This window comes from Rhinatrema bivittatum, chromosome 5 (genome assembly GCF_901001135.1).
Source record: "Rhinatrema bivittatum chromosome 5, aRhiBiv1.1, whole genome shotgun sequence".
NCBI lineage: Eukaryota > Metazoa > Chordata > Amphibia > Gymnophiona > Rhinatrematidae > Rhinatrema > Rhinatrema bivittatum.
Genome location: NC_042619.1, coordinates 349,612,006 through 349,637,850, shown reverse-complemented (window position 1 = coordinate 349,637,850; position 25,845 = coordinate 349,612,006). Strand labels below are relative to the sequence as shown.

At 44.8% G+C, this 25,845-nt stretch overlaps 1 protein-coding gene across 4 annotated transcripts in view; it reads right to left on the bottom strand.

Moving 5' to 3' along the window:
• The window catches only part of GEMIN8 (gem nuclear organelle associated protein 8), a 55,562-nt gene extending 30,461 nt beyond the window's left edge, over positions 1-25,101 (bottom strand). Inside the window, exons 1-3 of one of the 4 annotated variants that reach the window (XM_029604557.1) lie at positions 24,968-25,101; positions 23,824-23,870; positions 17,059-17,512 (exon numbers count right to left, since the gene is read on the bottom strand). In XM_029604557.1, coding sequence (XP_029460417.1) covers positions 17,059-17,512; positions 23,824-23,826 — 457 coding nt within the window. In that variant the 5' untranslated portion in view covers positions 23,827-23,870; positions 24,968-25,101. Of the gene's footprint in view, positions 1-17,058; positions 17,513-23,823; positions 24,163-24,240; positions 24,912-24,967 lie in introns of those variants that run through there. The other 3 variants (XM_029604555.1, XM_029604558.1, XM_029604556.1) reach the window with 3 other exon arrangements.
• Positions 25,102-25,845: the final 744 nt, after the last annotated feature.

Genomic DNA, 25,845 nt, shown 5'->3' with positions numbered 1-25,845 from the left:
AAGATAGCTAGAGAATTTAGGAAGTCCCGTCCCTTAGTGGGGCGAACTGAGAACAAACTGGGGAAACAGGTAATTGCATCGGCACGCGTTATCTACTAAAACCCCTCCACATGCACACTTGAGGCAGCCTTTGTACGCATCAATATAAAAGTCATGCGCACATGAGCGCCCATATAGCTGCTTTTATCACACACGCGCTGCTGTTATAAAATTGCTGCATCCCTGCGCGCGAGCCGCTTCTTGGAATTCACCTCATATTGTGAAAGTAGGTCTCAACCTGGTAATTTCCTTTCCTAGAGTCCCGCTAGACCAGTCTTTACCAATGGGACATCTCCGCTCCACAGCTGCTGGAAATAGGAGGACACAAATACATTCTTTTCACTCCCGTGATGTCACTACCGAGTATAAAGGGAGATGGTGTTCTGAGACAGACGCCAGTACCCTACTGTCACAGCAGTGAGTTCAGCAACAAACTGAACAAAGGATTAGTCTTGCATTCGCTTAATAATTGGAAATCCAATTCAATTTGGAACTGTCCCCATACTTTGTTTTTTAAATGCAACTGAAACAGGGGTGGAGAGGAATTCCCTGGTGCATGTGCTGTGCTGCCTCCTACAGCTAGGAATGTTCCTAATCTCTGTATTCTTCTCTAGGTTTTTGTTTTGAGGCACGAAGAGGTATTCGATTTTTCTTCACGTACACAAAAGGAAGAAAGGAAGACAAAAAAAAAGAGAATAAAAGGAGGAAAAGTTGTAATATTTTGCCTACCTTGGCAAGAAGTTAAGATCCATTGGCTGCCATGGTCTTCCTGGGTGGGCTTTGGATTGGTCTAGCAGGCCTCAAGGAAAGGAAATTATCAGGCAAGACTTAATTTCACATTCCTTCTCTTCCTGCTAGACCAGTCTTTACCAATGGGAAGAACAAAAGCTGTGCCTATTACAGGTGAGAGGAAGGCTAAGTTGTTTTAAAGACTCCTACACCAAAGGCTGAATCTGCCTTGGCTCTTACATCCATTCTAGAGAATCTTGTGAAGGAGTGCAAGGCTGACCAGGTGGCTGCTCTGCAAAACTCGTCTGGAGGTACTGCTGATACCTCCAGTCCATGATGCTGTCTATGCCTTGGTGAAATGCGCCCAAACCATAGCCGGCACCCGTGAGCCCTTAAGCAGATAAATCCATGCAATCGCCTCTTTGATCCATCTGTCTAATAAGAACTAGAGGCTGCTTTGCTCTTCATTGGACCTCCATGTAACACAAATAGCCTGTCTGTCTTCCTGATGGGGTTGGCGACCTTCACAGATCTTATTGATGCAGATCTCATATCCAGGAGATGCAGCTTCCTGTCCCACAGAACATCTCCTTTATTTCGAAAGGCAGATATAGAAACCAATTGATTTACATGGATGGAAACTGGTGGAGCCAGGAAAAAAAAAAATCAAATACGTATCTCTACAGGACAGTGCCTGTATCTCAGAAGTCAGGCAGACTGCCACAAGGAAAACCACCTTAAGGGAGAGGTCCTTCAAGGATGCTCTCTTTAGAAGCTCAAAGGGTGACCCTACTAGGGCAATAAGGAAATAAATTAAGGTTCCAATGTGGGAAAAGTGGCCTGAACGGAGGATGGACTCACTTAACCCCTCTCAGGTAGTGCAGAACATCTAGGTACTTAGGAACTTGTTTATCCTTCATCATCCCCCTATAACAGGAAATAGCATCCACCTGTACCTTCAAGGATCCACAGGCTAGACGCTTATCTAATATGCTCTCCAGAAAATTCAAAATAGATGTTATGAACTCTCCAAGGAGAGCTGTGATGATCCTCGCAGAATCTGAGTAAGCATATGTGCAGGTTTGATGCTAAGGAAGAAGATATCAACTATGCTGAAGGCACAGAAGGTATGTGTGAAAAAAACAAAAAAATAGATCCAGATTCCCTCATAATCACAGTTTTATTCAAATACAGCCACAGACAGACACCTTAGTCCACCAGTGGAATTCATCCATTGAAAATTGTCTAATTAAAATTAGCTCCACTAAAAGCCCGCGCTATAATTAATAAATAGACTGAAAGCAGCCTGGTATAACGATATACTACATAGGATGAAACAAAAATTGAGAAATCTTGAATGAAAATGGCAAAAAAATCCTCTAAATAAAACGCAAACAGGCCTATTACTCCTACCTTCATAAATACAATAAGGAAATTGATCACACCAAGAAAATCTTCTATGCTGTTCATACAAGCTTCTAATGGTAACCCACACACCCTTTTTAGTATAGTGAAAACAATCACCACTATATGCCAGGATGCTATTGTTCATTCACTTTCAGACTTCTGTATTAATGTTGCCCAGCATTTTAAAGAAAAAACAGACACAATCTCATCAGAATTCACAACCCTACCAATTCCCCTTCCATCAGCTCTCTCTCAGACTTTGATCGTATTGATTCTACCTCGATTACTCATATCATTTCTAAATCTAAAGCCTTACATAATCCATATAATCCCTGTCTAGGATACATGCTAAAAGATATTAAATAACAAATTTCCCCTTTTACAGAAGATAGTCAATTTATCTCTTTCCACTGATCCTTTCCGGCGACTCTAAAACAAACTTCCATCTTACCAATAGCCAAACAGAAGAATGCCGACCCGCTAGATATTACCAATTATCGTCCCATTGCCTCACTTCCATCACTAGCAAAACTAATCTAATCTGTTGTCCTTCATCAGTTATCAGAATACAATAACCTTTTTCTTCCACAACACGGCTTTAGAAAAGGCCACAGCACTGAATACTTGCTCATTTCATCTGTTGACTCTATTATAAGAGGCTTCGATTCCAATACAGGTTATAGTTTTTTCTTTATCTCTCTGCTACATTCAATACATTAAACCATGACATTCTTTTTACAAATCATCAACACATAGGTCTCACAGGCTGTGCTTTTCAATGGTTCACTCTTGTTGAATTCAGCTCTGACTGGTACTGCACTAACTCTGGAGTCACTCAAGGAACCTGCTCCCGCTCTGTTATCTTATGGCTAGTCTTGACATACAATTTAAAATATATGCTGATGACATCCAGTTCATCGTTCCCTATACTGATTCCTGGTCTAAAACTTTCCCTTGATACAATTATTCTTAAAAACCATAAATACCTGGCTTTCACACAATCGTTTAAAACTGAATACAGCAAAAACAGAATTACTCTTAGCCACTATTCCAGACTCATCTCGTTTTCCCCCATCAAATTTCACCTTTGGCAATCACACTATTCCAATTACACATTGTGCGTGTAATTTAAAAGTAATTATCAACTCTAGTCTTTTCATATGTCCACAACTGTTGAAGACAGAGACTACTGGCATCTGCCTTGGGACACCTCCCTTGTACCCAGGCGAGATGTCATGAGAGCGAAAAGAACGTAGATGTCTCTAGCAGCGGTGGAGCAGAGATCTCCCATTGGTAAAGATTGGTCTAGCAGGAAGAGAAGGAAGGATATATTATTGCATCTGGCATTAAAATTAATTTTACTTGATTTACAATTATGTAGGTTATCGACTTACATACCAAGTGCTCCACCATAGATGAGTTACCTACAGATATGAGATGACAGCAGCAGAAAGAAACCAGAGAAAATTTGAAGAGACATGGAAGCCAATTTGAACCATATAACTTTGTTTCAGATAATGCTGGGACTGACTAAGGCAGTTTTTTTTTCTTTATCTTGTGCCCAAGCCTTCTGTATTATTATAGTTTATTGTAAATGATTAAAATTCAAGAAAGAAAGCAAGTGAACAAAAAAACCCCAGAATTTGATAAATCTTACTTGCAAATATTAAGTGAAAGGGGAAAAAAAAATCTAAGCTTGCCTGTAACTACACATAATTGAGAACAATTTTATACAAGATGATATGCTGAACACCTCATGGTGCCTAGTTTCCTTCTCTGTTATAGAAATTTGATTATGACTAATCAATGACCGAGCAGCTTTCAAAGTGCTGTCAATTAATTTCACTGATAATTTTGAAAGCTGACCCGCAGTCACACTATGCTCTAATCTCCCCTGAGATGCCCATTTCTCTTTTACTTCTATATAAAAAAAAAAGAGAGGGACATGCGTAGCACGTTGCTGCATTATAAAACAAAATGGTTCAAATTTTGAAAAAAAACCTGCTGGGCAGGTAAAACAGAGAAATTATCTGATTATCTTAAAGCCGAATTTAATTGGCTAAGTTTGTGGTTAAAAATGCCCCTAAATCTAAGCAGATAAAATTATCCTAAATCTAGCCAGACAAAATTCTATGTGACTGGAGCAATAATAAAATGCACTAATAAAGCCTCTGGCCTTGCCCTTTTTGCCCAGCAACGATGTAAGCTAAGATAAGAATGTGAAGTGTAACTTTTAATGTGTGCAGTATAAATACAAAATGGAAATCAGCTTTCCAAAGATGAACCCCTATTTTGACCAAGGTAAGCTTCGTATTGAAGGGTATACAAGCCTGAAGTACAGCTCTATTGAAAATGTTCCAGGCAGATGCCATAGACAAGTGACAATATAGTTGACTAAGCCATTCATTCTAACAAGGTACATAAAATGAGAAGAAAGTATAAGTGGGTAATAATTTTGCTCTATTTCTGTAAAGTGCTTTAGACAAAGGCATTGCATAAGAACTGTATTGTCACTACTGTGTTATTAACCAGGGTTGCCAGGGAAACTAAAAATATCCATACAAAAAAAACAAAAAAAAAAAAGCAAGTATATTTTCACATTCTTCATGGTACCTGATGGCAACCTGAGACAGGGCTAGCCACAGATCTGGGAACGTACAGGAGACATCTCATATATGTACTTCCCAATACATCCTTGTCTCCTCAATCAGCTCAACATATCCATCAGTTTGACACAACCATGAGAAGTCATCTTTCTGTCTGAGTAAATAAAGCAATGTCACCCAGTGATAACTAAATTTGCAGTTTCTCAAACAGAAAAATGATGTCTCATGGTTGTATCAAACTGATAAGGACAAAATGGGTGACATCATCGGATGGAGCCCAGCACGGAGCTTCATGAGAATCATCATCATCATCATCATCATCAGAGGAAGCTGAGGATACACGTACAGAAGGCCCTTTTGCCACAATGGCAGGCAAAGGCACCTGTGGCTGGTTTGCTGTCCCCCCTGTACAGGGAGCAGAAGTTTTTCACCTTGCTTTTGCTGGGGGAGGCGAAGAGATCTACATCTGGGCTTTCCAGAGGCGGAAGATCCAGTCCACCACTGCTGGATTCAGAGACCACTTGAGGGGGTCGGAAGGCCCGACTCAGTCTGTCCCTCACCACATTCTCCATCCCCGCAAGATATACGGCTCACAGCGGCATGCCCCGACATTGAGTGCATGACCAAATGTGAACCGCTTCCGGACACAGAAGGAATGATCTCGAACCTCCCTATTTGTCGATGTACCACACTGTCACTGTTGGTCTGGATCAGGACCGCCTCGTTGGATAAGCGATCCCGGAACATCCAGAGCGCATAGCGGATCACTTGAAGCTCCAGGAAGTTGATCTGGCACTAAGCATCCTAAGCAGACCACAGACCCTGTGTGTGGAGGCCCTCCACATGGGCACCCCACCCCAGGGTCGAAGCATCCATGGTGAGTAAAATCTGGGAAGAGGGAGAGTGAAAAGGAACACCCTGATCCAAATTGGGCAGGCTCTCCTACCAAGATAAGGAGGCCTAGAGAGGCAGAGTAATGCGGATGCGAACACTGAGGCCCTGGGTGGCCTGCTAAGTCCATTGGGCCCTGGGCATATGAAACGAGTCAAGTGTGTAACATGGACAGTGGCAGCCATGTGACCCAGAAGATGGAGCAAAAGGCGGGTCAAGACCTGCTGGCTCTGGTTCACCAGAGCGAGTGCCTGGTCACGAGGCAGATAGGCTCAGGTCTGAGCCGTGTCCAGCTGGGTGGACCGGGGAACACCGATCGTGGAACCAAGGGTTTCGGTGTTGCCGTGGGCAAGGCTGGGCCTTCTTCCTCTGAGGAACCCGCAATGGGAATTGCACCAGACGGAGAAGGCAACGGTGGCAAGGCTTGTACCACCACCAATTGCAGCCTGCAGTCCAACTCCTCTTGAAAGTCTGCCATGGACAAGACAGATGGAAGAGGATTCACCAGATCTCCCTTGAAGCCTGGCACCAGCAGCGGTGGGGAATGCCTGGGACTCCTGGGTTCAATGGACAGCGATGCCTCTTCTCTGCGGGGGTCGCTTCGGAGGCATCATAGCAGGCGCCGGAGCCAACCTGAGCCCAGTGCCGTGCGAAGACTGTGACCGGTGACGATATTTTCGTATCTTCCCTTGGTGCCAGGAAGATGAAGATAACATCCTGGAGTGTGAAGACACCAATGAAGGCCGATACCTGGCCCCTCTCTCCAGAGGAGGCCTCGGCAGGGGAGTGGACAATGAAGGCTTGGTGTTAATTGCCAGGTTCTTGTGGCCTGGTTTTGGCCTCTGTTGGAAACAGGACGCTGGGCTTGATGGACCCTTGGTCTGACCCAGCATGGCAATTTCTTATGTTCTTATGTCCCCATGGCCTCTTGGATTCGAAGGATCAGGTTTCTTGGAGCCAAAGAGCTCCTCCATTTTGTCTAGATGGGCGCAACAGCCTTTGGGGGTCATCCAGTCACAAAAACGACACCCCCTAACATTGTGTGATGCCCCCAGGCAGAGTATATACACCTCATGCGGATCTATGATGGACATGGTCTGCGGACATTGGGGAGGGGAGAAAATTTGATGAAATCCTGACTCTGCCATTATAAAAAGCAACCCGGCGAGCGGTCAGTGCCCAGCAGCCACCAAGAGTGAGACACCACCAGGAATCGACTGCACAGAAGGAAGAAAAAAAAAAAAAAACACAACTTACCATGCTGTCCTACTGACTAAACAGGAGGGGGGGGGGGGGGGGAAAAAAAAAAAAAAAAAAAAAGGGTCCCGGTGTGGGAAAAGTCGGAACTGACCAGGAAAAAAAAACTTTGAAACAAGAAAAAAAAAAAAGAGCAGAGCTCCACAACCACAAGACAATAGCTCCACGGAAAAGAAGAGATTGAAGAGGAACCTTGCTTGGACGTGTGGATAGTGACATGATGGGCATGCTAAGTTTTCTGTGCTGGGCTCCATATGATGTCATCACCCATGTCTGAGGATTACCATCTGCTTGTCCTAGGAGAAAGTAATTTCTTCATTTCTTAGCGTGTAGACAGTTGGACTCAGGACCAGTGGGATGTACCAAAGCTACTCCCCAACAGGGTGGGAGGCTGCATCCTCCCGGGCCTGCACATCCAGACAATAAAAAGTGGAAAAAGTGTGTAAGGAGGACCACATCGCAGCTCGGCAGACAGCCGGGAGACAACAATTGAAACTCCGCCCATGACACTCCCTGAGCCCTAGTGGAATGAGCCTGAACCTGAGTAGGCAACAGCTTCTAAGCATCTACATACACGGCCTTGACTATCTCCTTAATCCAGCCAGCTATTGTAGCCCACGAAGATGGAGCGCCCTGCCTACTTCTGCCATAAAGGACAAACAGGAGATTAGTCTTCCGGAAAGGTTCAGAAACCTCCAGATACCGCATGGCAAATTTCTTGACATCCAATGAGCTCAAGAGGAGATATTTCTCCTCATTCCTGACCTTATCCAGAGATGCCTAGGAGATGGAATGATTCAAATTAAAGTCAGACAGCACTTTGAGCAAAAACGATGTAACAGTACACAGCTGTAATAACCCGAAGGAATGGTTCCCGGCAAGACAAGGCCTGCAGCTCAAAGATTGGACGTGCCACGAACGCCGTCTTCAAGGCAAGGTTATGCAGCGGTCGGAATGTAGAGCCAGCCAAAAAAATCCAGGACCAAGTTGACGCCACAAGGGAACCGGTAATCGCAAGGAAGGCCAAAGATGCTTCACTACCCTCAAGAAATGGACCACATCAGGATGTGATGACAAGGAATCCCATTCACCGGGTCCCTGAAATAGGTAAAAGCCGCAACCTGTACCTTCAAGAATTAAGGGCCAAACCTTTATTCAACTCATCCTGCAAAAAATCCAGAATGAGTGGGATCTTAACTGAACGAGGAAGAACACCATGTTCCTCACACCAGGTCTCAAAGTCTCCAAACCCGTATATAGACCAAGGAAGTGGAGAACGTTCGAGTGTGGAGTAAGGTCACAATCACTGTGGAGGAATATCCATACTTCAACAGGCGAGCCCTCTCAAGGGCCAAATAAGTCAGAACAGAGTCGGATGCTTGTGAAGAACTGGACCCTGCTGTACCAGATCCATGTGCGGCGGAAGAAGGAGGGGGTCTCCACCAGGAGTCTCTACAGATACATGGACGCCTGGGCCAGTCCAGTGCCACCAGGAGTACTAGCCCCCTGTGAATTATCCTGCCTAGCAATGGCCACAAGAGAAAGGCATAAAGCTGTCTTCCGGCCAGACCTGTGAGAGAGCATCTATGCCTAGGGACCACGGATCTCTCCTGCGACTGTAGAATCGAGGAACTTTCTCATTACAAGAAGTCGTCAGCAGGTCTAGGAATGGAAGGCTCCAGTGATCCACAATCAGCTAACAACACCTACTCTCCTGAGTCTAGACTCTCCCTACTGAGAAATTCCACTCTTACATTGTCTTTTCCTGCAATGTGAGAGGCCGAGAACATCTGTAGATGCCCTTCTGCCCATTCCTTAAGTTGGTCTATTTCCTGCAACACTTGCTGGCTCTTGTTTCCTCCCTGGTGATTGATGTAGGCCACAGTCATCGCGTTGTCAGACATCACGTGGACCATGACCCTACAGCCGAACTGCAAGCATGCCAACCAGACTGCCTGGGCTTCCAGGTGATTGATGTTCCAGCAAGACTCTTCGGCATGCCAACACCTTTGGGCCATCAGCTCCCAACAGTGAGCCTCCCAATCCTGGAAACTCAAATCTGTCATGAGCACCAACCAGCTCAGGGATGACAAGGAAACTCCCTTTCTCAGATGAGCCTCCTGCAACCACCATTGGAGGCGAGAGCTGATTTACAGCGGCACGTGGAGCCAAACCGAATAGTTCTGTGGATTCCAATGAGACAATAATGAGTGCTGAAGAGAAGACATATGTGCCCTCGCCATGGCACCATTTCCAGGGTTGCCACCATCAAGCCAAGCACCTGTAGATAGTACCACACCATTGGGCGTCTAGTGTTCACCAACCGACGCACCTGAGGCATCAATTTCTGAATCTGAACTTCTGGCAGGACAACTTTGTCCTGCCCCATGTCGAATCAAATCCCCAGAAACTCCAACGACTGGGATGGCTGAAGACTGCTCTTGCCCAGGTTCACCAAACGACCTCCTGCAACAAGGAGATCACATTGTGAGTCACCAGGCAGCTCTCTTCTTGAGACTTGGCTTGAATCAGCCAGTCATCTAAGTATGGGTGCACCAGGATCCCTTCTCTTCTCAAGGCTGCCGCTATCATCAACATAACCTTGGAAAATGTTCTGGGGCGGTGGAGAGACCAAAGGGCAGCGCTCCAGCACCGCAAAATGTCGAAAATGTTGGTGTTCAAATGGATAAAAATATGAACGTAGGCCTCGGACAGATCCAGGTAGGTCAGAAATTCCCCCGACTACATTGCCATTATCACAGAGCATAAGGTTTCCATGCAAAAATGAGTCACCTTCAAATGATGGTTGACACTTTTGAGATCCAGGATGGGCACAACAAAATATCTCCCCATACTTTCTTGAAACGTGGGCACCAGAACCACATCCCTCAGTCTAAGGACCTTTGAAGTGTAAACCCTCATTGCCTGCTTCTTCTCCGGGGGAGTGGCAAGAAGACACCATGACCACATCCTGAAGAATACTGCAAAATTCCAGTACATATTCTTCTCATATCACCTCCAGAAACCACAGGTCCAATGTGATCTCGATCCACCTCTGGTAAAAGAGAGAAGCGTCGTCCTATTTAAAATCTTTTCTATACCGTTGTTAAGGTGGGTACCGTCACAACGGTTTACAGTAAAGCACATAAAGTAATGCAATTAAAATCTTTCAGTTTACATGGGTGCCATAAGGTTCGGTAACTTAGTTTTTAATAAATGTTAATTTATTATCTCTTATTCCCGAAGGCGGGTTGGCAAACCTTCATTAGGAAGCTTGGGAAATTCTGCCACCTGAACATGGTCCTCTCTTGGGCTATCTGGAAAGGAAAGGACTGAGACCTACCCAAAGGTCAAGGCATCTGAAAAAGAAAAAAAAAAAAAAAAAAATCGACCCCCCTGTAGGGACGAAACTGCTTGGAACCTCAGAGACGACCTCTCATACCAAAGGGACGCTGCAATTGCTTCTTAACCTCCGGCAACCGAGGAACTGGAGATTCGCCCACCTTACTGACCAGTTTCTCCAACTCGCTCCCAAACAAGAGTGAGCCTTTAAAGTGCATCTTTGTAAGATTAGCTTTGGAGGCTGCAATAGCTGACCAATTTTGCAACCAGAGTTGACGCCTGGTTGCTATCACCGAAGCCACTCCTCTGGCCGCAGCCTGAGTCTGCTAAATAGGCAGCAGTGAGTTCCATAAACACTCTGGAATTCCCTCCAGAGTCATCAACCTCCTGAGAGAGAAGCAAACAAGATCATGCCACTAGGGCGCAAAAGGAAGCGATCTGTAAAGTCATTGCCACTGCCTCAAAGGCTTGCTTAAGGATAGCCTCAATCCTCCTATCATGTACATCCTTCAAGGCCGCACCTCCCTCATCCGCTTAGAGACGGCACAGACCAGGGTATCCACTTTGGGGAAAATGCAAGCACTCTCTCACAGCTGGATCCAGGGCAATCAGGCCTTCCAATATCAGATTCCCTTTAAAATTTGCCTCTGGAGCATCCCATTCAAGATCAATCAATTTCTGAATGGCATCCATCACAGGGAAAAATAAGAGGCTTTATGTAAGGAAACCAAAATGGATTCTTCTTTGGCTCGGACATGGCATCCGAACCAGGAACATCCAGCTGATTCAAAGTCTGAGAAATCAGTGCTGGCAGTTCATCTTTATGAAAGAACTGCAACAGGGTTTGATTCGGTTCCAGTCCTGGAGGAATTTCCCCATCTTCCAGGGAATCAGGATCTACCTCATCAGTGCCATCCGGATTCCTGTCGGAACACAGACAGGGAGCCAAAGCAAACTCCAGCACTGAAGCCTAGAACTGGAAGAAGGAGGAGCCACCGGCTGAGGGTCCGACCTGACAGGATTGGTTGAAGCAGAGGACTGCACCTGAAGAAAAGCTTGTAAGCCTTGAAAAAATTCCACCCAAGAAAAGGCAGCTTGATCCAAACCAAGCCCAGAAGGAACTAGAGCTGGTCCCACAGAACTGCCCTTGCCTGCAGAGAAGTCAGTCAATGAGAACCAAGGTCCGGCGTCCCTCCAATCAAGGCCATAACCAATCCAACATCAGAATGGGAGGAGCCAGGCTTAGCAAAATTCAAGGAAAACAACTCTCCCCGAGTATCTGAGCAGTGCTGACAGGTTAGAAGCCAGGTCAGGCTGAGAAGCCCTAAAATGACGATGCTTAGGCTTGTTTACCGGCACCATCGCAGCAGTAAATGTGCGTCTGAACAGCTCACGCTCAAAAATTTATGCACAAAACTTGAGTGCTGCAGAAGCAAGCACAACAAGGCACACGCACAACTTATGTGCCAAATACCGAAGTGTGGAAAATCCAAAAGTTGTGTACATAAAAGGCACGACCAAAAACATGCACACAACGCATGCACAGACCCGACACACTGCACACACCAATGGTCTGTAGAGGGCAGTAGAGCAAACGAAAAATGTCACCGCAGCCTACCAAGCAGTATGCAAGGTAAAAGCCTAACTGTGGGGCCTAGTCCACTGGGGCTGCTCAACCCGTCAGGCTGCCCAGTTCCCTAACCCCAACAGGAGTGGGAGCGAACGTTGGTACGGCGTGCCGAGCACGGAGACCAGAGGAAGCCCTAAAAATCCCTCTGTTTCTGCTTAAAAAGTAAAACTTTTTTTTTTTAAACCTTACCTGAGCTCAGCGACTGTCTCCGGCTATTGGGGTGGGGAGGGCATCTGCTGTCACTGCCTTGCTTGGCCTCCTGCAGCTGTGGCCTTTCAGCTGAATGAGTAGCTAAGTCCACGCCGGGAAACCCGGCTACCAGATCAAGGCACACCTCTGAGGAACCATGGAAATCATCTCAGGAATTCTCAACTGGGGGAGGGACCTTTTGGTATCACCGGAGAGGCTTTTTCCTTAAATAAGAATTTCATATTTTTCCTTTGAAAAAACATTAAGCAATTCCCATAGGGAGATGCACGTCCACCATCTGCTGGAGACGGAGAATACTGGCAGGCTGAGGTCACTGCAGGAGTGTATATATATACATACACACACACACCCCATGACGTCAGCTTACTCAGTCTCCATCTGCTGGCAGGGGAGCATAACCCACTGGTCCTGAGTCCATATGTCTACATGCTAGGAAAGAACAATTATAGAAATATTCCAAAAATAATCAAAATAAAAAAAAAAACCAAGGAGACTACATACATTTTCACACCTTTTGAATTAATAATTGGAGGAAGCCCCTTTTGCAGTAATAACAGCCATAGATGTCTGCCTTCTTTACACAGTGCAGATTTTGCCCATTCTTCTTGGCAGAAGAGCTCAAGCTCCTTCAAGTTGGCTAGAGATTGTCTGTGGACAGCAAGCCCTACCACAGATTTTCTATTGGATTCAAGCTGGGCTTTTTCTGGGCCATTTGATGGCATTCACTTTCTTCTTGCTGAGCCACTCCATTGTTATTTTTGCTTTTTGCTCAGGATCACTGTTGTGGAGCCAGACTGCCTTTGAATTAGGTGCTATATAAAACATCAGACAATAACTATACCTAGTGATTTCAGTAATGTTCCTTTCATTTTACTTGCATGCAAGAGTTAGCCATAACCAATCTGAAAAACAAAAATCGGGAAATACAGACATATCTTTACCCATCTTATTGAATATCATTTCAGTTATTCAATATTAAACAGTAGTTCATTACTTATTATACAGCTATTAATTGAAGCTTAGTACTTTTGAGTGATCTTACAACATGATGTATTTCCATAAAAGGTAAAACTCAGAATTTGACCAGTAAAAGCTCTGTTATCTATATTTCTAGCAGATTCTGTACCCTATGAATAATTTTACGTCAAATTCTCTATAAGAATTACCGCTAGCAGTAAGCAAACTCTGGTTTATAGTAGTTTTGATCAGTGTAGAATACAGACTTCAGCTTCAGCCTAGCAGAGGTTACTATAGTTCACAACATATCTTTATTACAATTTTAATCGCCTGGTGCGCAAGGCTTGATTTACAAATAAAGTACATAAAAACAAAATTACAGTATCAAGCCATATAAAAACTGAGAAACCCAAAGGCAATCCTAACTAAACAAAACCTCACAAAGCTACTATCCCACATTACTCATAAGACAGCCTAAATATACGGGTCAAGCAAAGTTTTAAATGATTTAGGGCATGACATAAGCCATAGGTCTTGAGGGAGTTCCAAAGCTCATGCACAGCTACGGAGAAAGCCCTTCCTCTCATCTCAACCAAGCATGCCATTTTGGATGATGGCACATCCAGCAAGTCTTTCCCGTGTACTGAAGTATGTATTTGAAACAGGGCAGTAGCCCAAGGAAAAGAATCTAATATTTTTAAGTTGAACACTATCACTGCAATTTTATTTTGAACTCATCAGTAGATGGGTAACCAATGAAGATTGGATAAAGTGGGGGTAATGTGTGCCCTTATGCTCTTACCAGCAATTAAGTACAGTTTTACAACAACTGCAATGCTTGCAGCAAAGGAGCTGGAAGTCCTAAGTAAGTACACAGCATTACAATAATCCAAGAGGGGCATAATAAATGCCGGAACTACAGAATAGAAGTCAGAGAAATAAAGTAGTGGTTTTAAACCACAAAAATCCCCAAGTTTGAAAAATCCTGATTTCACATCTGCTTTAATCTGTTGAGAAAATAGAAGCCTGGAATCAAGCCAGACTCATATGTTTATATGAACGGCAACTGGCAAGGTCACATTGTCAACTACAAGTGAAATGAGTAAAGATATTATCAAAGAACTCTGCAAAACAGGAAATTTAGTTTATTGCAGATTGAGAGACAGCGTATTTTGGGTAAACCAAGACCGAATTGTGGTAATGAAAAGTGTCAATAATGCAACAGTCTTAGACCAAGTAGGCCGAAGATGAATAAAGAACTGGATACCGTCGGCATAGATTTAAGTAACCTACACAGAGTCCCACAAGGATTCTACCAATAGGTGCCAAATTAGATGCTAAACAGGAGAAAGGACAAGGCAGAAGCATAGAAAATGTCTGGCCAATTCTATAAGATCTGTGCAGTGAGCTTAGCTTGGCATCAGAAAAAGCAAACGGCCCAAGGGCCAGCTTTCTAAGGTTCTACACCTGCTGAAAGACGAATCTTCTTACCCAGTGCCAGGTCTATGGCAGACAAGTTTTCCTCTAGGATCTGCCTGTACATTGCACTAGCCGTCTTTTCCTCTCTCTTCACAGACTTCCCTGTCCCTGCTATTGCAAAGCATCCCCACAACATAATGCTGACAGCATCATGGGCTGAATTTGTTCTAAGCCACCCATAATGCTTAACATTAAGACCAGAGTGTTCCACTTTGGTCTCATCACACCATAAAAAAAACTCTCCCCCATGTGTGGTGTCCCTTTGCGAGCACTGTGTAGTACATCTTATGGCATTTCTCCAGCAGTGGCTTCCTTCTTGATACTCTCCCATACAGACCGTATTTTTGGAGTGATTTTGACATTAACAGTCTCAGCCACAAACCTCTAGAGTTCTTTAAAAGTCATTTTAGATCTCCCAGTGACTTTCTGCAGCAGTTTCCTTAACTCACAAGCTACGGACTTTGGAGGGTTGGCCTGATAGTGGCGGTGTCTTGGTGGTGCCAAACTGATTCCACTGCACAATGAAGGAACTGATAGTGCCCCAAGGTGATATTCAAACACATTGAGGTCCTCTTAGAGCCTTTCCCCAATCTGTGCCTTTGAATAACGTTATCCTAGAGTTCTTTCTGCGGCTCCTTGTTTGGCATGTTTTGTCTTTGCTTTAAATTCACATCATATAAAAAAAAAAAAAAAGTTTTATTCTTCATCCAGGACTGTTTGAATACTGCGAGTGGATACATGTGGGCTCTATTTAACTTATTATGGGCCTTGTTAAGGCAGTTTTTTTGGAACAGGAGCTAGTCTGGATTTGCTATGTCAAAGTGTATGAAGACTTATGCAGTCAACTCTTCTTGATGTTTTATTCTTAATTACTTTGGAGATATTTTCTGTAATTGTTCTTTCACAATGAAAGCATTTTGTGTGTTGCATTTTGGATTTGTATCCAACAGCAGAAAGTTAAAAATGTACAAGCGCTTGAAAACCTTTACAAGGTGCTGTAACGGTAATTATCTCTTACCAATACTAATGAAATCAATAGCTTTAATCATAGGTGAGGGGAGTCACAAACATTTATATGATGTTACAGAGTCATGGTATCAATTTCAAGTACATCTGTCCTACTGTACAGTATTATACACCCATTTGCATTCTTTGGGGAATGGAATAACCTGGAAGCCAAAAGGTCAATGGCAAGTTAGTGGCACTGAGGGCTAAAAGACAATGGAATGCAGACTGACTGCACCATGAGGAGGCACGGTCAATTCTTGAGGAAACAATCTGCACAAAGTTAATCCAGATAATACCTTTAAATATGGCAGGTACAACAGATTCCCTTTTTACCATTCAGCCTTCTCACAATCGTGTGTTACCTTGTTTGGCAAATTTGGGCTTCACTCAGTATCTTTTGTTACATCCAGGTGATTAATGCTGCTCTGTGCAATGAAAAACATCAAAGAGAGGGGTTGCATTCTGCCGGCATAACATTGTACCACCTACTGAGACAGTGACAGAAGCTTTAAGATCATGAGAGGTCTTGAACGAGTAGATGTGACTCTGTTAATTTACACTTTCGAATAATAGAAGGACTAGGGGGCATTTCATGAAATTAGCAATTAGCACATTTAAGACTAATCGGAGAAAATTCTTTCAAACGCACAATTAAGCTCTGGAATTTGTTGCCAGAGGATGTGGTTAGTGCAGTTAGTGTTGCTGGGTTCAAAAAAGGTTTGGATAAGTTCTTGGAGGAGAAGTCCATTAATGGCTATTAATCAAGTTTACTTAGGGAATAGCCACTGCTATTAATTGCATCAGTAGCATGGGATCTTCTTAGTGTTTGGGTAACTGCCAGGTTCTTGTGGCCTGGTTTGGCCTCTGTTGGAAACAGGATGCTGGGCTTGATGGAGCAGTGTCTCTCACCTGTCCACAATTAGAAAGCTACTGATAGTCTGCCTCTGGACTAGTTACACAGATCTTCACCCACTCTCCTCCTCTCCATCAACTCCTTACCAACCGATTATTAACAAAACCTATCACAAAAATGACATGCCATCATTATGATCAATAATGAATATCTTTGTTCATTCTTGTAAAGAGTTCAAAGGTTACCCTCTGAGCTTTGACTGACTTGCTCACTTCTACTAACCACTCACAAAGCCCAATACACTAAATGCATTGCCTTGAAATGCAATAAACCTTAGTAAAAGGTTTATTGCATTTCAAAATGCAATAAAATAAAATATAAATGCTAGTATCCTGGTTGTATATAAGTGCTACATATAACAAGTACTCTATATCTGACCCAAGGCACAACCAGTATATCCTTGTTGATTACGTTAAACCTCTGCCTCTTTCAGTTTCCAAGTTCACACGACCTTGTTTTATTGTAACTTTGCTTCTTCAATATTAGTTATAACTCCCCTGTTCCATGTGAACCGATATGACCTGTATCATGAATGTCTGTATAGAAAAGAGTTAAATAAATAAAAATATTACAAATAGGCCTGCACTTACGTAGCTCCTCTCTGTGACGTTCTGTCTCAGCAAAGTACTGACGAAGCTCCTCGGTTATCTCCATGTTGCTTACATCACATTCCACCCCTTCTTCGTTAGACTCCGATCCATCATCATTGCTTTCAGACTCCTGCTGGGCAGCCGAACGCCCTTTTAAACTCTGCTGCACTTGCGCATGCTGCCTGGACATGTACGGATGCCCAGATCTGCTACTTGCACCGCGGAAAGGGGAGAACCGATTAACCATGAAAGGATCAGCTCCCTCCCAGTCAGCATAGCGAGTGTTTGGTAAAAGCTGAGGATACCATGGAGGATAATACAAGGACTCCATGGCCTTTCTGTAGGCCCTCTTGTGCTTGTATAGCCAGTACATGGCCTGATTATAGTGCTTCCAGTATCTTGCATACATTTTCCCAGCATACCATGGTTCAGGATCTTCACTGAATGACTCTGCCTGAAGACAAGATGGGGAGGAGAATGGGAAAACTAAGTAAAAGCATCTCACAGACACAGCCCAAACAGATCACTGGTAAACTTCTATTTTCAGGTGTTTTAGCCACCGAGTTTATAAAATCAATGCAAGTAATTTAAGAACTCAAGGAAGAACAGCAATACATAAATTAAACTATTTATATTCAGTTATATAACATAATAACAGCAAAAAAAGATCAAATGGACCATCCAGTCTGCCCAGCAAGTTTCTTATGGTAGTAACTGCCGCTCCGGGCAGGTTACCCCCATGATTCTGTTAAGGGTGGTTACTGCTGCTCTGTGCAGGTTACACCCATTCCTTATGTTAAGGGTAGTAATATTTACAATCAAACAATTATCAAAACCATAACAAGATTACTGCTAGCCACATTTTTACAGGTAAGCAGCCTTCCTGATAATTCAGACGATACTGCTTGAATGTGCTTTGCTTTTGGACTTGTCCGTAGAAGCAGTCCCCTGCTTTTCTCCCTAATGTCTGCATAGCTGCACCCATAAAAATTGGGAAGCCAGCGTTGGCTGTGGTCCGAATCACATTCCTCTTATCCCCACCCTGAAGAGGACAGCAATATTGCGGTTGCTTCAAAAGCATCAAGGCTAATAATCTCCAAGCCTTCTGTTAAGGGTGGCAACTGCCGCTCCATGCAGGTTACCCCCTCATGCACCCTTTCTTCATGTTCAACCTCTAGCCTTTAGGGATCTGCAGTGTTTATCCCATGCCCCACAAAAGGGCACTGCATATTTGAGTACATGAATAATGCTTGGAAGCAAAGAGATGCAGCCTGCTCCTCCTCCCAGGTCTCAGTTGGCCTAGAAAGTGACAAACCCAAAGTGATTCCTAAATTTGTTTCCCTGATGCAATGCTAAAGGTCACCAGCCACGGCTAAAGAGAAAGCGCAATTGCTTACCTGTAACAGGTGTTCTCCTAGGACAGCAGGATGTTAGTCCTCACACATGGGCGACGTCATCGGATGGAGCCTGGCGTGGAAAGCTTTTGTCCAAGTTTCTAGAACTTGGACTGGCACACTGAGCATGCCCAACATGCCACTATCCTTCCGTCCACGCGGGGTCCCCCTTCAGTCTCGTAACATAGAATTCACAAGCGAAAAAATAAAACAAATGCACCATAACCCAACTCCTCAGGGTGGCAGGTGGGTTTCCTGAGGGCTAACATCCTGCTGTCCTAGGAGAACACCTGTTACAGGTAAGCAACTGCGCTTTCTCCTAGGGCAAGCAGGTTGGTAGTCCTCAAAGGTGAATACCAAGCTACAGGCTACTCCTGGCAACAAACAAGACCATCCGGCACCGAGCCACTGCCAACAGGCACAACAACTGTAGTGCTGCTGGTCAGATAGGGGGATAGCCTGGTTCCAACTAATGGGCCTTAGGTAGGAAGAGTTGGGTTTAAGCCTGGAAGAGGTTGCGAAGGACAGACTGGCTGAAGCTACTGTCTTGTCAACCATCCTTGTCCAAGCAGTAGTGGGCAGCGAAGGGAGCTCCACATCACAGCCCTGCAAATTTCGGCGATGGGAACTGCCCGTAAGTGGGCTACTGATGCTGTCATAGCCCTCACAGAGTGAGCCTTAACCCAGCCTCCCAGCTGAAGATCCGATTGAGCATAGCAGAAAGATTTGGAGTCTGCAAGCCAAGTTGATCAGGTCTATTTCCCACCACAACTCCTAATCTATTCTTATCAAAAGAGATGAAGAGTTGAGTGGACTGACTGTGGCTTGCTGAGCATTCTAAATAGAAAGCCAGAGCCCTCTTGCAATCCAACATGTGCAGAGCCTGTTCTCCTGGGTAAGAATGAGGCCTCGGAAAAAAGGTGGGAAAAATAATGGACTGATTGACGTGAAAACCAATCACTATAAATCGGCAGGAACGTGGGATGTGTATGCAGGACTACAAGATCATGAAAGAATTTCATGTAGGGTGGGTACGTAACCAAAGCCTGAAGCTCACTAACCCTACGAGCTGAAGTGACTATCACCAGGAATAGGACCTTCCAGGTAAGAAACTTCAGATCAAAGGAGCGCATAGGCTCAAAAGGAGAATGTATGAGCCATGCTAATAGGATGTTGAGGTCCCAAGACACATCAGGAGGCCAGGGGAAGGGGGGGTGTCTTCAATTGAAGCAGACCTTGCATAAAGCGACCTACTATAGCTGAACCGAGATGGGCATGCCAGCGACACCTCGATGGTACACACTGACTGCGCTTGTGTACCCCGACCGAGATGGTTTCGAGTCCAGTCTCGGAAAAGTGCTGCAAATAATCCAAGAACCTCGGAACGGGACAGGTGAATGGATTCAAGCCATGGCCCTCGCACCAGATGAAGAACCTCATCCACTTCAGTTGGTAAGACTTCCTGGTGGAAGGCTTCCTGGAACCTACCAGCACCTGAGACATATCGTCAGATAGACTCAGACACTGAAGGATTAAGCATTCAACATCCAGGCCGTCAGATTTAATGCTCGGAGTTTTGGGTGGTGCAGCGCGCTCCGATCTTGCATTATCAGATCGGGTACAGTCCCCAGACAAATGGATCTCTGATCAACAGGTCTCGAAGGAGAGGGAACCAGACTTGTCTGGGCCAGTACGGGGCCACAAGAATCATGGTCCCCTGGTCCTGCTGGAGCTTCAAGAGAGTTCTCATGATTAGCGGAAGAGGAGGATATGCGTTATGCCCCAATGAAGGGCAAAGGCGTCAAAGGCTGAGCGCCCATCCGGAATAGGGAGCAAAAGTTGCTCACCTTCCATTTGTATGGGGAGGCGCAAAGAGATCCACATCCAGAGTTCCCCAATGGTGAAAAATCCGAGCTACCACTTCAGATCCAGGGACCACTTGTGTGACTGAAAAGACCAGCTGAGGTGGTCTGCCAGCATGTTCTGAGTCCCAGGGAGGTACATTGCTCAAAAAGACATGCCCTGCGACAGAGCCCAAGATCAGATCTGTACCACTTCTTGGCAGAGGAGGAACGACCCCATGCTGCCGTTTGTTGATGTACCACATTGCTTGTCCCACAAAGCAGTCCTGATTTGAACAGACAATCAGGTGGCAATCTCAAGACACCCAGACAGCATACCAAATCACCCATAGCTCCAGGAAGTTTATCTGGCACAGAGCTTCCTGCTTCAAAAAAAACAAACAAAAAAACCAAAACTAGACCGTTGCCTTGGAAAGTAGATAAGTTTATTATTGATCCAGTACTAAAATTAAAACTGCCCGACTTTAGCCAAGTTTCGCCTTATCGGCTGCATCAAGGGCTCATCAATCCAAAATTGAATTTTTTCTTTCATGCGGCATGAGATTTTCAAGCACGCCAATAAGAGGAAGAGATACAACTACTTCCATACAAAACTGAATTTCAATTCCATACATACAATTTTGAATTGATGAGCCCCTGATGCAGCCGATAAGGCAAAACTCGGATAGTCGGGCCAGAATCTGTAAAGCGCTTTCATATGAGAATCAAAAGATTCTAGTGTTCCAGGACTTTTCGGCCAGTCTCACTCTCCAACGGTGGGCAATGGCCCCGTTCAGTTCAAAGCAACATGCTGCAAAAATTCCAAAATGAGCAAGAACTTTCGAGCTCATAGTAAGGTGGCAATCACCGCAGAATATCCATGCTTCAACATGAGAGCCCTATCGAGGGCTATACTGTAAGACAAAACAAAGTCGGATCTTCATGAAGGACAGGCCCCTGCTACAGCAGATTCTTATATGATGGAAGACGAAGGAGTATCTCTACCAGGAGTCTTCGCAGATCTGTATACCATGGTCTTCTGGGCCAATCCAATGCCATCAGGAGCACCATCCCCCTGTGGCCTTCGATCCTGGTATCGATCTTGCCTAACACGGGCCATGGGGGAAAGGTATTGAGCTGCTTTCGTGCAGGTCTGGCTGGAAGACGATCTTCGATACCCAAGAACCTTGGCTCTCTCCTGCAACTGAAGAATTTAGGAACCTTTGCATTACGAGAAGTTGCCAGCAGATCTAGGAGTGGATTGTTGGGGGCCTTCCATTATCAGCTGAAATGCCTCATTTGACAATACCTATATTCCTGCATCCTTGCTGAGAAAATCTCTTACGCTGTCTTTTCCTGCAATGTGAGAGGCCGAAATCAACCGGAGATACCCTTCCGTCCATTCCATAAGTTGGTCTATTTCCCACGACACTTGCTGGCTCTTGGTTCCTCCCTGCTGATTGATGAAAGACACTGTTCCGACATTACTTGGATCGCTTGACCCTGCAGTCAAACACTGAACTGCAAGCATGCCAACCAAACCACCCGGGCTTCCAGGCGATTGATGGTCCAGAGAGACTCTTTTGTATTCCAGTGTCCTTGCGCTGTTAGTTCCAGACAGTGAGCTCTTCAACCCTGGAGACATGCATCCCTCCCCTCATATAGGCTCCCTCTCTGAAACCCACACTTGAGCATCCCCCTATTCCCCCTCTTCCCAACCAAGCTGTCTCTCACCCTCCCCTCTCTTTCAGAGTAGTTAAATCCCAAGCAGATTGTGATAAATTGCAGAAAGACCTTGTGAGACTGGAAAATTGGGCATCCAAATGGCAGATGAAATTTAATGTGGATAAGTGCAAGGTGATGCATATAGAGAAAAATAACCCATGCTATAGTTACACAATGTTAGGCTCCATATTAGGTGCTACAACCCAAGAAAGAGATCTAGGCGTCATAGTGGGTAACACATTGAAATCGTCGATTCAGTGTGCTGCGGCAGTCAAAAAAGCAAACAGAATGTTGGGAATTATTAGAAAGGGAATGGTGAATAAAACAGAAAATGTCATAATGCCTCTGTATCGCTCCATGGTGAGACTGCACCTTGAATACTGTGTACAATTCTGGTCACCGCATTTCAAAAAAAAAAAAAAAAAAGATATAATTGCGATGGAGAAGGTACAGAGAACGGCTACCAAGGGGAACGGAACAACTCCCCCATGAGGAAAGACTAAAGAGGTTAGGACTTTTCAGCTTGGAGAAGAGACGGCTGAGGGGGGGTATGACAGAGGTGTTTAAAACCATGAGAGGTCTAGAACAGGTAGATGTGAATCGGTTATTTACTCTTTCGGATAATAGAAAAACTAGGAGGCACTCCATGAAGTTAGCATGGGGCACATTTAAAACTAATCGGAGAAAGTTATTTTTTACTCCACAATTAAACTCTGGAATTTGTTGCCAGAGGATGTGGTTAGTGCAGTTAGTATAGCTGTGTTTAAAAAAGGATTGGATAAGTTCTTGGAGGAGAAGTCCATTACCTGCAATTAAGTTGACTTAGAAAATAGCCACTGCTATTACTAGCAACAGTGACATGGAATAGACTTAGTTTTTGGGTATTTGCCAGGTTCTTAAAGCCTGGATTGGCCACTGTTGGAAACAGGATGCTGGGCTTGATGGACCCTTGATTTGACCCAGTATGGCATGTTCTTATGTTCTCACATACACACATTCTCTCTCACCAGCATCTTCCTCCCCTCATATAGGCTCCCTCTCTCTGAAACCCACACTCAAGCATCCCCCCACCCCCTCTACTTCTCATGCTCTCTCTCACACTCTCCTGCTTTCTTTCACCCTCCCCACCCCCCTCTTACCAACCATGCTCTCTGTCACCCTCTCCTCTCTCACACACACATTCTCTCTCACAGGCATCATCCCCCCATGCTCTCTCTCTCACACCCTCCTGCTCTCTCTCACCCTCCCCGACACACATTCTCTCTCACTGGCATGCCGCGGGACATATTCCGTTCGCAGCGAAGATGAAGGCCCCCTCCAGGGTCTCCTCTATTTTCTGTGCAGAATTTGGCAATTCTGCATGGGAGGGAATTCTGCGCAAATTCCCCCAGAAGTAATATATACTGTAACGTCAGTTTGCTCCGTCTCCATCTGCTGGCAGAGGTGCATAACACACTGGTCCTGAGTCCATCAGTCTACATGCTGATAAAATACTGCTTTTCTGTTCCTTTATTGGTCCCTCTGAATTAATATAGTTAGGAAATAACACGGATACTGGTGCTATCTGTGGTAGGGGAAGGGACATCACATTACTTAACATTGCTATTCAGCAGCTAATGAGGGTTGTTGATCTCTTGGGTGTTGCTAAATACATTTTAATATAAATACACATAGCAAGAGAGTCTAAAACCCCATACATGTCAGATAAAAAATCTATTAACTTAAACAGGAATATTACAAACAATGCAGGATAGCTCTAATACATTATGAAGTAAGCCAGCCATACTGGTGTGACAGCCACTTACCATCTCCTCTACAAGTTAGCTTCAAACGATGATAAGCACGCCACAAACTAGAAAAGTAAATATAACATTTTCAGATATAAGAAGCTTCACTCGTTTTTTGTTTTAATAGACTTCTATTCTTCTCGCCCTTTCCAAACTGAAGCCGTGTTGCCAAGAAAGGCACTTTTTCCTGTCAGACAGGGCTACTTTTTAAACGGATAGGTGGGTTTTCTTGTAGCTGCAATATTTTTCCGCCGCCTCTTTTTTTTTTCCCCCCCCCCCTTTTGACTTCCACGTTCAGCCGAGGCCTACAGAGCAGTAAAGGAAAGCAGTGCTTCGCGCCTGCGCACCAGCACGAGACCTCGCAATTCGCCTGCCGGCAAGTTTCCCGCACGCCCCCGGCCCACAAAGATGTGGCGCATGCGCACCCACACAAACCTTTCTGTTTGCCCGCTGGCGAGGGTTTCCTGGATAATGGTTGCTAGATTGGGCTACTTCGTGCCCAGTTAGTCTGCTTTTTTTTTTCTCTGTTGTGCGGGCTAGGCTACTTTTGGGCTGGACGACTGGGAAGCTGATTGTTAGCAGCTCTCTATGTTGCTTTCATCAGCTTTCTTTTCTTTGCCTCCGGCAGCCCCAGCAGTCGCAGACTGATGACTTTCAGGCAGCAGCCAATAAGCGATGACAGAAGCCGCAGGGCGCACCCAGAACACGGAAGGAAGAGGCAGGAGCACGTAGTCGCGTAATGATGACTCATGGGCAGCAGCCAATCAGAGGCGACAGAAACAGCAAGCTGGATGCAGAAGGCTGCTTTAATGCAGAACACAGTAGAAGAGCGCTTCAACACCCCCTCCCACCATGCTCGAAATCAAACACTTTTTTTTTTTTCATATTACCCTTTTTTTTTACTTTTCTTAACCAGAAATAAGCAATTGCAATAAAACAGTCCCAGAAGGAACTGGAAAATCTTGAGCCATCTCTGCAGCTGCAGAATTCTGAGATCCCCGCAAGTTCCAGAACCATAGAGGAAGAGAGATCAGAAAAGTTACAAGATCATCAGCCCTCTCCATCTAAAAGGACTCCCCCCCCCAAAAAAAAAAGCACTGCTAGAGCAGCTAGGGTCTTTTTTGTAAGCATGACTCCTTTCCCCCTCTCTCCTTACAATTACCTCCCTTTGTCTTACAGCCAAGCCCTCCTGGGGGTCCACTGACAGGGCAAAAGGCACGGCAAGTTCTGCTGGTCTGTGTGACGGCTGAGGGTGTGGAATCAGTTGACTGTTGATGCTGGATTTCTTTCCATGCCTCGGTACCTCCCTGCTCCCTTTTTTTCGTCTCATACTTAAGGGGCCAATGAATACATAATCCGCAGTAGGACACGGGTTGTATAGGTGCTAATTAAACCCTTTATGCAATAAGGGGATTAGCGCATCTATAATGCACATGCATGTGATTGAAGCTATTAGCATTCACTTCCTATGCAAAAAAAAAAAAGGTGTGTGTTAATTGCTGAGCACTCCTTAAAAGTACAGAAAAGCAGAAAAAACTGCTCCATGGTGAGGCCACACCTTGAATACTGTGTACAATTCTGGTCGCCGCATCTCAAAAAATATATAATTGCGATGGAGAATTTAAACTCTGGAATTTGTTGCCAGAGGATGTGGTTAGTGCAGTTAGTGTAGCTGTGTTTAAAAAAGGATTGGATAAGTTCTTGGAGGAGAAGTCCATTACCTGCTATTAAGTTCACTTAGAGAATAGCCACTACCATTAGCAATGGTAACATGGAATAGACTTAGTTTTTGGGTACTTGCCAGGTTCTTATGGCCTGGATTGGCTACTGTTGGAAGCAGGATGCTGGGCTTGATGGACCCTTGGTCTGACTCAGTATGGCATTTTCTTATGTTCTTATCTGTATTGTCTCCTACTTAATATCGTTGCAAAGACTCCGTTTCCTGAACCCCCTGGCTGTGCAGTATTTAGGAAAACCAACACTGATAAAATGGGCGTCGGTTTTCCTAACCTCCGGAGGGCTGACGCACTCAGGCTCTCC